This window comes from Pygocentrus nattereri, chromosome 16 (genome assembly GCF_015220715.1).
Source record: "Pygocentrus nattereri isolate fPygNat1 chromosome 16, fPygNat1.pri, whole genome shotgun sequence".
Lineage (NCBI taxonomy): Eukaryota > Metazoa > Chordata > Actinopteri > Characiformes > Serrasalmidae > Pygocentrus > Pygocentrus nattereri.
In genome coordinates this window covers 26,737,253-26,748,023 of record NC_051226.1, presented here as the reverse complement: position 1 = coordinate 26,748,023, position 10,771 = coordinate 26,737,253, and the positions used below count along the sequence as shown (strand labels likewise).

Genomic DNA, 10,771 nt, shown 5'->3' with positions numbered 1-10,771 from the left:
TTATATACCCACTGTGTCCTGTACATACACTTATATACCCACTGTGTCCTGTACATACATTTATATACCCACTGTGTCCTGTACATACACTTATATACCCACTGTGTCCTGTATATACACTTATATACCCACAGTCATATACATACACTTATATACCCACTGTGTCCTGTACATACACTTATATACCCACTGTGTCCTGTATATACACTTATATACCCACAGTCATATACATACACTTATATACCCACTGTGTCCTGTACATACACTTATATACCCACTGTGTCCTGTACATACACTTATATACCCACAGTCATATACATACACTTATATACCCACTGTGTCCTGTACATACATTTATATACCCACTGTGTCCTGTACATACACTTATATACCCACAGTCATGTACATACACTTATATACCCACTGTGTCCTGTACATACACTTATATACCCACGGTGTCCTGTATATACACTTATATACCCACAGTCATATACATACACTTATATACCCACTGTGTCCTGTACATACACTTATATACCCACTGTGTCCTGTATATACACTTATATACCCACAGTCATATACATACACTTATATACCCACTGTGTCCTGTACATACATTTATATACCCACTGTGTTCTGTACATACACTTATATACCCACTGTGTCCTGTACACACACTTATATACCCACTGTGTCCTGTATATACACTTATATACCCACAGTCATATACATACACTTATATACCCATGGTGTCCTATAAATACATTTATATACCCACTGTGTCATGTACATACACTTATATACCCACGGTGTCCTATACATACACTTATATACCCACTGTGTCCTGTACATACACTTATATACCCATTGTGTCCTGTACATACACTTATATACCCACGGTGTCCTAAACATACACTTATATACCCACTGTATCCTGTACATGCATTTATATACCCACTGTGTCCTGTACATACACTTATATACCCACTGTGTCCTGTACATACACTTATATACCCACTGTGTCCTGTATATACACTTATATACCCACTGTGTCCTATACATACACTTATATACCTACTGTGTCCTATACATGCACTTATAGACCCACAGTCATATACATATATTATGTACAATGTCTTATTCAGTCATATTCCCACAGTGTCTTATACAGTCATATTCCTGCATTGTCTTATACAGTCATATTCCTACAGTGTCTTATGCAGTTATAGTCCCATAGTGTCTTATAAAGTCATATTCCAACAGTGTCTTATACAGTCATATTCCCACAGTGTCTTATACAGTCATATTCCCACAGTGTCTTATACAGTCATATTCCTACATTGTCTTATACAGTCATATGCCTACAGTGTCTTATACAGTCATATTCCTACATTGTCTTATTTACATACACTTATATTACCCACATCCACCACTGTTAAAATTACCCACCTTTCCTGAAGTGGGTAATTACATTTACTCAATTTCACAAACTTAAGCACAAATGTATGGAGGTCCATTACTGCCAGGTAGAGGAGAAAAAAGCATTTGTTTCTCTGGCAGCAGTATGTCAAACTTTTGCCTTTGAATCTTAAAATAATTACTTTCTTAAAAACTAAAGGTGTTATTTCAACATATTAAGTCATTCAGTTGGGAGATTAATTTAAAATCTTTATAATTAACTTGGATAATTAAGAAAAAAATGAGAAAAATAAGAGAAGATAAGTTATATAAAGTTATAATAAAAGAGAAAATAAGTTATTATTTTGACATAACTATCACTATTTTTAGATACTAAGTCAAAATGTTAAGATAATACACATAGTAAGTCATATTTCTAAATAATATGGCAAAAACTCAAGAAAATGTCCTTATTGTGATATGGTATTCATTAATTTGAGATAGCAAGTCAAAACTTTAAGAAAATAGTAATCACCTTGACATGGTGAGGAATTATTTTCAGATAGGAAAGTAAACAATTTAGAGATAAATGAAAAAAAAAACTTACAGGAAAATGTCACTATTTTATCATAGTAGGTTGAGATACATGTCAAGAAAATGTAATTATTTGAAATATAATTTTTTGACATAATGCTGCCAGAAACAGAGAAGGACAAAAAAAAATCTGCTGTACCTGGCATGAATGAACATCCATAGCTTTAGTTCCTAATTTTTAAGTTACTCATGTTCTGTTGGTGAGCAGAAGCTGTATTGTTTTACAACTGGACACCTCTCACTTTGGAGCTTTAGCATTCTATTTTAAGACATAAGAGATTACAAACAATGTTGCCTAACATACACGATATGGACAGAAGTATTGGGACACCTACAGCAGCTTTTAAGGCATCACATTCTAAATCCATAGGCATTAATATGGATAATATTAACATTATTAATAAAGTTACTGCCCCCTTTGCAGCTATAACAGCTTCCACTCTTCAGGGGAGCTTTCTATAAGATTTTGGAGTGTCTATGGGGAGTTTTTCCCATTCATCCAGAAGAGCATTTGCGAAGTCAGACAGAGATGTTGGATGAGAAGGACTGCAATCTCCACCCAAAGGTGTTCAGTGGGGTTGAGGTTAGGGCTCTGTGTGGGCCAGTCAAGTTCTTTCCCAACAAACTCACCCAGCCATGGCTTTATGGACCTTGCTTTGTGCACTGTGTTTGCGACTTTTATTCACTGTGCGTTTCAGCACTCGTTGACCTGCTCTGTAACTTTACGTGGGCTCCTACTTCGTGGCTTTAACGTTCCTAAATGCTTCTACTGCTCAGTAATATCACTCACAATTGATTGTGGAGGAGTGAGGAAATTTCATAAATTGACTTGTGGCAACTGTGTCATCTTATTGCTCTACTTCAGTGAGCTCTTTAGAACAACACCTTCTTTCACAGATGTTTGTAAATGCAGACTGCATGGCTAGGTGCTTGATTTTATTCACCTGTGGCAATGAGACTGAATGACACACCTGAATTCAATGATTAAGAGGTGTGTCCCAATACTTTTTTTTTCTATGGTTTGAGAGGCAGAACCTTCTATTTCTAAAACTACAAATAAATGCCACTTTTATGTCAATGAAGTATTTGGAGGGCTTCTCAGAAGAAAATGTCTGCTCTAGTGGAGTTCACTGCGTGATGAGCATTCCAGCTCACAAATAACTGTCAAATGGCTCTGCATTCAGAACCATCGTTCCCAAAATTAGCCAAATCAGCGATATTATCTTTTATCTTCACCAAAACTTTGAACTGCCAATGACTACTTAACAAAAGCTGCATTATGTTCGCTGTTTTACGAAATCAAATAAGTCAGATGTTGTTTAGAGGTTTCACTGGATTAAATTTTTATTTATTTTTTTATGATGTAAAGCGCCTTTAGGTTTGTGAAAGACGCTATATTAATTGAACTTATTATTATTATTACTGGATGAATTGCCAAAGGCACAAATCACAAATCAGGCAGATGAAAAAAAAGCAGACAAATGAACAAATTAATAAACAAATAAATAAATAAACCTGCTGTTCGGCTCAAAATACATGTCACTAGAGTTCACATGAACTTTGTTTGGAACCAGGCTTTATGGTCATATGAGTCAAAAAGCTTTTCGACAACGAATACCAGAGGCGTATCTGGCTTTAAGCATCAAAGCCATGCAGGAAAAAAACGAGTGAGTAGTACGGCGGTGGACCTTCTCTGAAGTTTGAAACTGTTGTTGGGACAAATCATAGTAACATCATTAGTATGTACGAACCCAAGGGCTCTTGCTGTCTTGCCAAAGGAAGGATGTACAAAGTACTTCAAAAACAAGTGGTTTTCAGAAAAGAAACTTTTTCTCCTTGAATAACCGCACTTTCAAGTTTCTGATACACTATAAAAAAAATGACTGACCCGTTGAACCTTAAAAATTAAGTAATATGGTAAATCCAATCCATGGTAAATTCAAATCCAAGTAATTTTTTGAGTTAAATGAAACTAGTTCAATTGCCTTTTACTATTCTAAGGAATGTTTTTAGGTTTAAACCCTTTTTTTAACTATTTACATAAAAATGTTTAGTCTTATTTTTTTACATACATACATTTTTGTTTTGACTATTTTTCATATTTTGTATGTAAACACCAAAAAAATGATGCATTGAATTTAGGTGGACATGTCCACATAAATGTATATAGACTGTGTATCTTAATTTAGAATGGAATCTATTCATGTACACAATGTATACATTTATGTACACATTTACAATCAAGAACTCTACAGTTGAAAAGTGTGGAGTCACTGTAGAAAAGGTCTTGAGAAAGTCTTATGAATCTAAGAATGAAATAAACATCCAAAATTCATCATATTTGAAGAGAAGTTTTATAAGAAATTGCTCTAAGTGGATAATTACAGTATAATATTGATCATCTAATAACGTCTTACAGCTCCCAAAAAACGTTCAAATATTGAATAAAGCGTCTTACAGTATCTTTTGGTGACTAGCTTATAACATTTCTATTTACACTATATAAATAATCTCAACTAACATGATGAGATGCCAAACATTTGGACAGTAGCGTAAATTCAATGCATTTTTTCCCCATATGAGCAAATTTGACCTTTGAAAAAAAGGACAGACCAATCACAGTTGAATGTCAGAGATAAGATTTTAATGTCAGCCAAAATCAATAGCTACTGTTTATCACACCTTTAAAAGGACTAACAGTGACAATGGAGATGCAACATGGAGAATAAACCCAATACAAAAAAAACAAACAAAAACACACAACAGTATTGGTCCACATCCAATAGCTGCTCACTCAGGCCAGCTGAGTACATATGTAGTGTGCACCTACAAAAAGGCAGGAGATTTCATCTTGTGTAACAGAACAAATTAATCTATTCACTACTGTTGACTTGGAAGCGCACATTAAATGGTCCATTCCTCAATTTAGATCTAAAACTGCTATTTGCCTTGTGCTAACCGATTCAAAGGCTTTTCCTCCAAATATTAGGTTAGGATTTAGGACTTTTGCTAGTGTAGTGCTATTATTGAATTGTGTTGCGTCATGTCAACTTCATCGAAGTAAGATTAAAAATTATATAAGAATAACCTGAAATGGGTCAACAAAAGGGACTAGTTGTTAATCACTTCTTCACTAAGACAGATGTTTCATATCTATATATTTATCACAATATGGAAGTCAAGACTGTAACTACAGATACATGGTCCACACTCAAAAACTAGAGTTAGTGTGGGTTAATAGTGAATATCCTCACTGGAGAAAATAGCACAACACTGCTGTGCTAGATATAGCAAGTGAGGTGTTCTAGTAAACAATGACTAGCCACGAACGTGAAGTGATAGTCAGAATAATCTCTTTTGTTCAATGCCATCACATGTAACAGACAAAAAACCCCAAAAAACCTTGAACTTCTCCTGCTGGAAAACGACAGCATTTGCATTCAGCCAAATCAAACTCGTGTGCTAATGTTCTTTGGCTTTGCTACATAACATTCTTCCCATAAAGACGGCACTCACTTCCATCATAGCAGCCTCAACGCTATGCACGGCTTACCAAGACAAATTCTATGAGTGTTCAGACAATCCAGTACTACTACCACCAAACGTGAACTAAGCTGGATCGTTCTGACATAATGGCTGAGACTGAAATTTCATATTTGTTTATGTGTAGGGGAGAAAAAGAAAACATCTTGGTTATTTTTAGAATTAAACAAGTACTAACAGTCTCCTCTCTGAAGGTGTTGGTCTATACAACTGGATCAAGGAAAAGGTCTGAGCACAGGACTCTGGAACAGAGAGGCAATACAATCATAGGGAAGAGTCAAATGGCAAGCCACGCCCACAGCAAGCCGCCTGGTTTGAGCTCCATTTGAACATGAGGACATTTCAGTCTTTGCCAAACTGGAGTCAAGCTTATATAAAACTTCCGTTGGACTGAACTGGTTCTTTTCCACCATTTGTACATGGCCCGAAGTGAACGCTGGTAGATAGCACTACACTTCTCTCGCATCCTGTGTCCTTCAAATGGTTTAATCTGGCATGTCAATGCACAGTTTGGGCGGAGGCACAAAGTACTTCCCAGGACTTTGCGTGATGACCACTCCAGTTTTTTTGCGGAACATTGGGCCAATTTTAGGAGGCTCGTGGGCAGGTATCTCTTCAGACACCTCTGAGTCCTCATGGTGGAGGTCATAAGAGATATTGCCGTACTCCCGCAGAAAGGGAAAGAGCTCCAGAAGGAACTGGCAGAAATCTTTACGAATGCCAAACCACCCTAGAAAAAACAAAACAAAAAAAAAAAACATGAAGGCAAGAGCCCAAGATTAGATCTAACAACAAAACCTTACAGCAAGTCAAATTGAGAAATGTAAGCAAAGTGTAAAAGAAAGCAAACATGCATTAAAATAGAATACATACTGTCACTTATCAAAAACCAAGTCTCTCCTTTTTATCTATTTTCCTTTTTAATTCTATTCCATTTTAAATGCAACAGTTGCCCTTTATACTGTGTGAACAATTCATGACAAATGGACCAATAAAACCGCTTTGAATAAAATCTCAATACACTGACTTTCACTGAAAGTAAAGAATGTTTTACTTGTTTTGTTTTTTTGGATACCTATGAATTGTGAATGTGTGAGAAGTATTACTAATTCTAATTCTAATACTATAATATAAAATAACACATTGTTGTTAGTACTTTTGAGCAAAGTATTTACTTAGGTTGACCCTATTTATTGTACATTACAGTTCTGTAAAATTAAAAGAAATCTTAGAACACAACAAGCTTTACTGCTTCGTTTTGGACATGAAACCCAGGTGACCTCAATCGTGATGAAAATCAGCTTACAGTGATTGCCTCCTTTTTGGCCAAACGTGGTTGCCATCAGTGTCACCAGGGAGACCCAGAGAGGCACAAAGACCGGGACATAGTCTGAGTCATAATGGCCATCTAACTTGTGCACAAGAAGAATCTGGAGGATTGGGATAAAAAAGGGGATGACAGAGTAAATAATGCAGGCTTTCAGCAAAACCACTAATGCTAGCATTATTGGGAGAATTTGTGAGAAAACATTACATTGTGAGAGTAAACTTTAACTTTTTTCCTGGTATATCTGCCACATATGTGCACTTTGTAGGTATACAGTTACTGACTGTAGCCCATCTAATGATGTATAATGTATTAACTCCCTTTACCCCACCATAAGATCAACACTGACCAGAAATAATTTGGTCGACATTCTTAGCACAGCAGAGACACTGACATGATGGTGTCTATGACGCCGAGAGCATCAGGCACAGTGGTGTTACTGAGGTTTTTACACAGTGTTGCTAGAGAGTTTAGATTAGCTCAATCTCAGAAGAACTAAAACGGACCCTGATAAAAGGCCAGAGTATGAATCACACCAACTATGCACAAAGAAAAAAAAAACAAGAGATAAATGTTTCAAAATGTACACTTAAAAGGTGAATTAACAGGATTTATTTAAAAAAAAAAAAAAAAAGAAAAACAAGCAACAATGCCTGTTACATTCATACCAGCGCCCACACACACACTGAAGGTGTTTTTCCACTGGACAGGGCGGTAAAATCATGCATTTTTTCATCATTTCCACTGTCTAGTGAACTTTACCGTATCTGGCACAGTTTCTACTTGGGTAGTTTTGTTTTCACTATGTTGCACAAAAAAAAAGTTCAAAAGTTAATCAGAGCCTGAAACTCATTAGTGTATGGGGTAGATAAAAGAAAGCTGATTAAATTGAAATTCTGTCATTTAAACCTGAAGTGTGCATTTCTAAGGCTGGTATTCCTTATACAGTTATATCTTTGGGTGCCCCTGGTCACATTATGTCTGTTGAAGTGAAAATAAGTTAAGACCTACTCTACAGAGAACACACTTCTGCACAATTACTGTTTATTTGCTGAACTGAACATATTGGTAAAAAAAAAAAGAAAATACATTATGCCATTTTGAAATGCTTATTTTTTGCTCCAATATGTTAAAATCAAATAAAAAGAGACTGTGCACTTAAAAAAAGCCCTATTTTAATCTGTTTACCTGTAGAGGATTGGTTAATTTGACCGGAGATATGACCATACTTTTGTATGTGACTTTAAGCGCTAAAAGCTTTTGAGTATTTCCTTTACTTTGAACTACCCTGTATATGTTGCTTACGTAATGGCACACATGGTGTTAGGATGTATAGACTACATTACGTTTAAGCCGGAGGTTATACCAATTACTGCTTATAACATACTGTGAGCACACATTCATCCTGCGTTTTTCAGAATTTTGTACCTCGAATGTCAGCAGAGGGACAACGATAGCCATCCAGCTGATCGCCATGGTGATATGAGTGCGACGCTGCTCAGCAATGACGTCCATCGAGCGGAGGAAAAGGACAGACCAGACGATATAGTAAAGCACCACCAGACAAAGGAAGGACATGAGGATCCATAGTGGCACACAGACCACCTGCAAAAACAACACATCATTGACACCCAAAATGAAAAGAGAGTCGTTCTGCCAATGAATGAACTTCTCCAACTATCAAAAGACTTCGGGGATAGTTATCAGACCTTACCAGCCAGGGCCAGTTGATGATCTTATCCAATCGGAGAGCAATGAAGATGAACTGCAGTATGTTTACCGAGCACAGGATCTCAAGCTGAGTGAAGTTACAAAGAGACACCAATCATGAGCTCAAGGACTTTTTGTCATGGAGGTAACAGCAACCAGTCAGTTCTAGCCATTTGACAAACCTCAAGTGAGCGGTCATGTCTGAAGCCCCACACGCACGCTGCCACAGAGACGGGAGAGACGAAGAAAAGGGGCATGAAGACCAGCAACCAGAAATGTGAGCCCCTCTCCACACGGTCACACACAAGCACCTCAAAGGTGAGAAGGAGGAGATGGATCCCTACAGCGATCAGCATTGCCTTGAACTCCACACAGGTCTCCCCCTCAGCCCTAGGGAACATACATGTACATACCATTTGGGATATGTTTACTTATAACAGAACATTAACATCTAACATCCAACCAGGACAGAGCACTGTCGTTGTGTAACTAGGGTAAGGGAACCCCCTAAGACACAAACTTACTTTCAATGTATAAAAACTGACAATGTAATTTTGCTAGTTTAGTTACTTTTTTTATGTCTCAAACCAGCAGGCTACTCCAATGCAACACTAATCAACTCAAAGCCTCCCACTAAATTACGTATATAACATTTTGAAATGACTGTGATTCACCTGTTGAAAATGGTCACTGTGGATGACCTGGATTATAAAAAAGAGGGAGTTGATCAGATGTCATGGCTCCGTTTATGGAAACTTTTTGGTGAGATTGATGTAAAGACACTGGAAATTTCCATAATTCATGAGTGTGTATAATTCTGTATGTGTCTGTATGAGCAGCTCAATTAAACATTTTAGAGGGCCCTTGTCGCTGCCTGGCCCCCCTGGTCCCTGAGGAAATCAATGTAATGCACCCTGAGGCACTGATATGACTGACCTGTACTGAGGGTTGTGGGCCCACACCCCAGTACCCACGGATGCTCCGATGATGACCATGAGTTTCCAGAGCCAAATGGGTGCAAACACCGCCCAGTAGCTCCACTGAATAAAGCCATCCAACCGCAATGACAGTAACACAGAGAAGAGCAGCAGGCATGCATAGATCAGGAATTTGCTGAAACGGAACAAGTACACATGATGGGAATCTGAGCCATTTAACAGTTCAGAAGTCAACCTCGCTTGCACCCTAAATGTGTCTGCATATGATTTATAAAACTAACCTTACCGGCTAACTGTGACCTCGCTAACCTAATAATAACTAACGTTAGTCGTTAATTTTCACTTTGCGCATCTAAGTATCGTTAGCAAGCTAGCAATAGCCACTTTAATAGCAGACTTATTTCTCATATTTATAAGTCAGTACTTCAGTCCGTTTTATTTAAACCCCAGACGTGGCGTTTGCAGAATGTGGCATCAACTCAGTCAAGCTTAAAACTTCCAAGTCGAGTGGCGGGCTAAAGCTAGCTAGCCGACTCAGCAGTGAGCTGAACACGTACTGCATTAATGTCTGCTATGAAGAAAAACAACCCAGCTGCTAAAGTCTGCGGTCTCATGACGGCTGGACTGTGAATTTACGAAAGAGCGATATGAGGAGAGCTAAACGGAGCTCACACAATGCCAGTGACAGGCCTGTGAACCGAGCCAGCTAACTTGCTAACCAGAACCGAGTAACACCAAATCCGGGCGCGTCTCACACAAACTTACCTCGGGTTGAAATCTTGAAAGAATCCCCGGAGATTCATGGCTCTCCTCTCTCACACCATACTTCTGAGACAGCGCTAATGAAATAAAGATGAAACTGACTCCCTCTCTTAAGCCCAGTCAGTTGACACAACACAGCTAAACGTGTGGAAGTGCGTTGTTCCCCTCCCGAGCCCCAGGTGTCAGTGTTCTTCCATCACGTCGCTCGTCTCGGTCTTTTTTCAGCAGTTTAAAGCAGAACAGATATAGAGAAGCCAGATAACAAACGGCATAAGAAAAAAATGTGGTAACAAAGTTAAACCACAAAGTTAAACCACAAAGTTTAACCAAAAAAAGAAAGGAAGGAAAAAAGCCAGGGGAAAGAACACAGAGACAAATGAAACAAGGCGCATATGTTCACTGTTTCGACAGCTTTTTTGTTTTGTTTTTGGAGAGGGTAACAGAGGTTATGTACTGTTTAGCTTCTATTTCGAATTTGAGAAGATCTGGTCTGGAATGA

The 10,771-nt window shown here is 37.8% G+C and overlaps 1 protein-coding gene across 2 annotated transcripts; it reads right to left on the bottom strand.

Annotated features, from left to right (window-relative positions):
• Positions 1–4,614: 4,614 nt before the first annotated feature.
• Positions 4,615–10,491, bottom strand: tmem185 (transmembrane protein 185). 2 transcript variants are annotated; one of them, XM_017701140.2, is made up of 7 exons: positions 10,276–10,491; positions 9,509–9,685; positions 8,755–8,962; positions 8,577–8,660; positions 8,291–8,467; positions 6,842–6,965; positions 4,615–6,265 (listed from the first exon to the last, which is right to left on the bottom strand). In XM_017701140.2, the coding sequence occupies exons 1-7, from the start codon at positions 10,311–10,313 to the stop codon at positions 6,021–6,023; spliced, it is 1,053 nt and encodes a 350-aa protein (XP_017556629.1). In that variant the 5' UTR covers positions 10,314–10,491; the 3' UTR covers positions 4,615–6,020. The 2 variants fall into 2 exon arrangements, with proteins under 2 accessions (XP_017556629.1, XP_017556630.1); XM_017701141.2 differs by having other exon boundaries at positions 9,509–9,612.
• Between the last annotated feature and the right edge of the window lie 280 nt (positions 10,492–10,771).

Bases quoted from the DNA above. Each gene is read 5' to 3' on its own strand.
- tmem185 (XM_017701140.2), bottom strand. From the start codon at position 10,313: ATGAATCTCCGGGGATTCTTTCAAGATTTCAACCCGAG. The intron at 6,966-8,290 runs GTACAAAATTCT...CCAATCCTCCAG, and splicing joins TCCCTCTGCTGACATTCGAG to ATTCTTCTTGTGCACAAGTT. The intron at 6,266-6,841 runs GTAAGCTGATTT...TGTTTTTTCTAG, and splicing joins CCAAAAAGGAGGCAATCACT to GGTGGTTTGGCATTCGTAAA.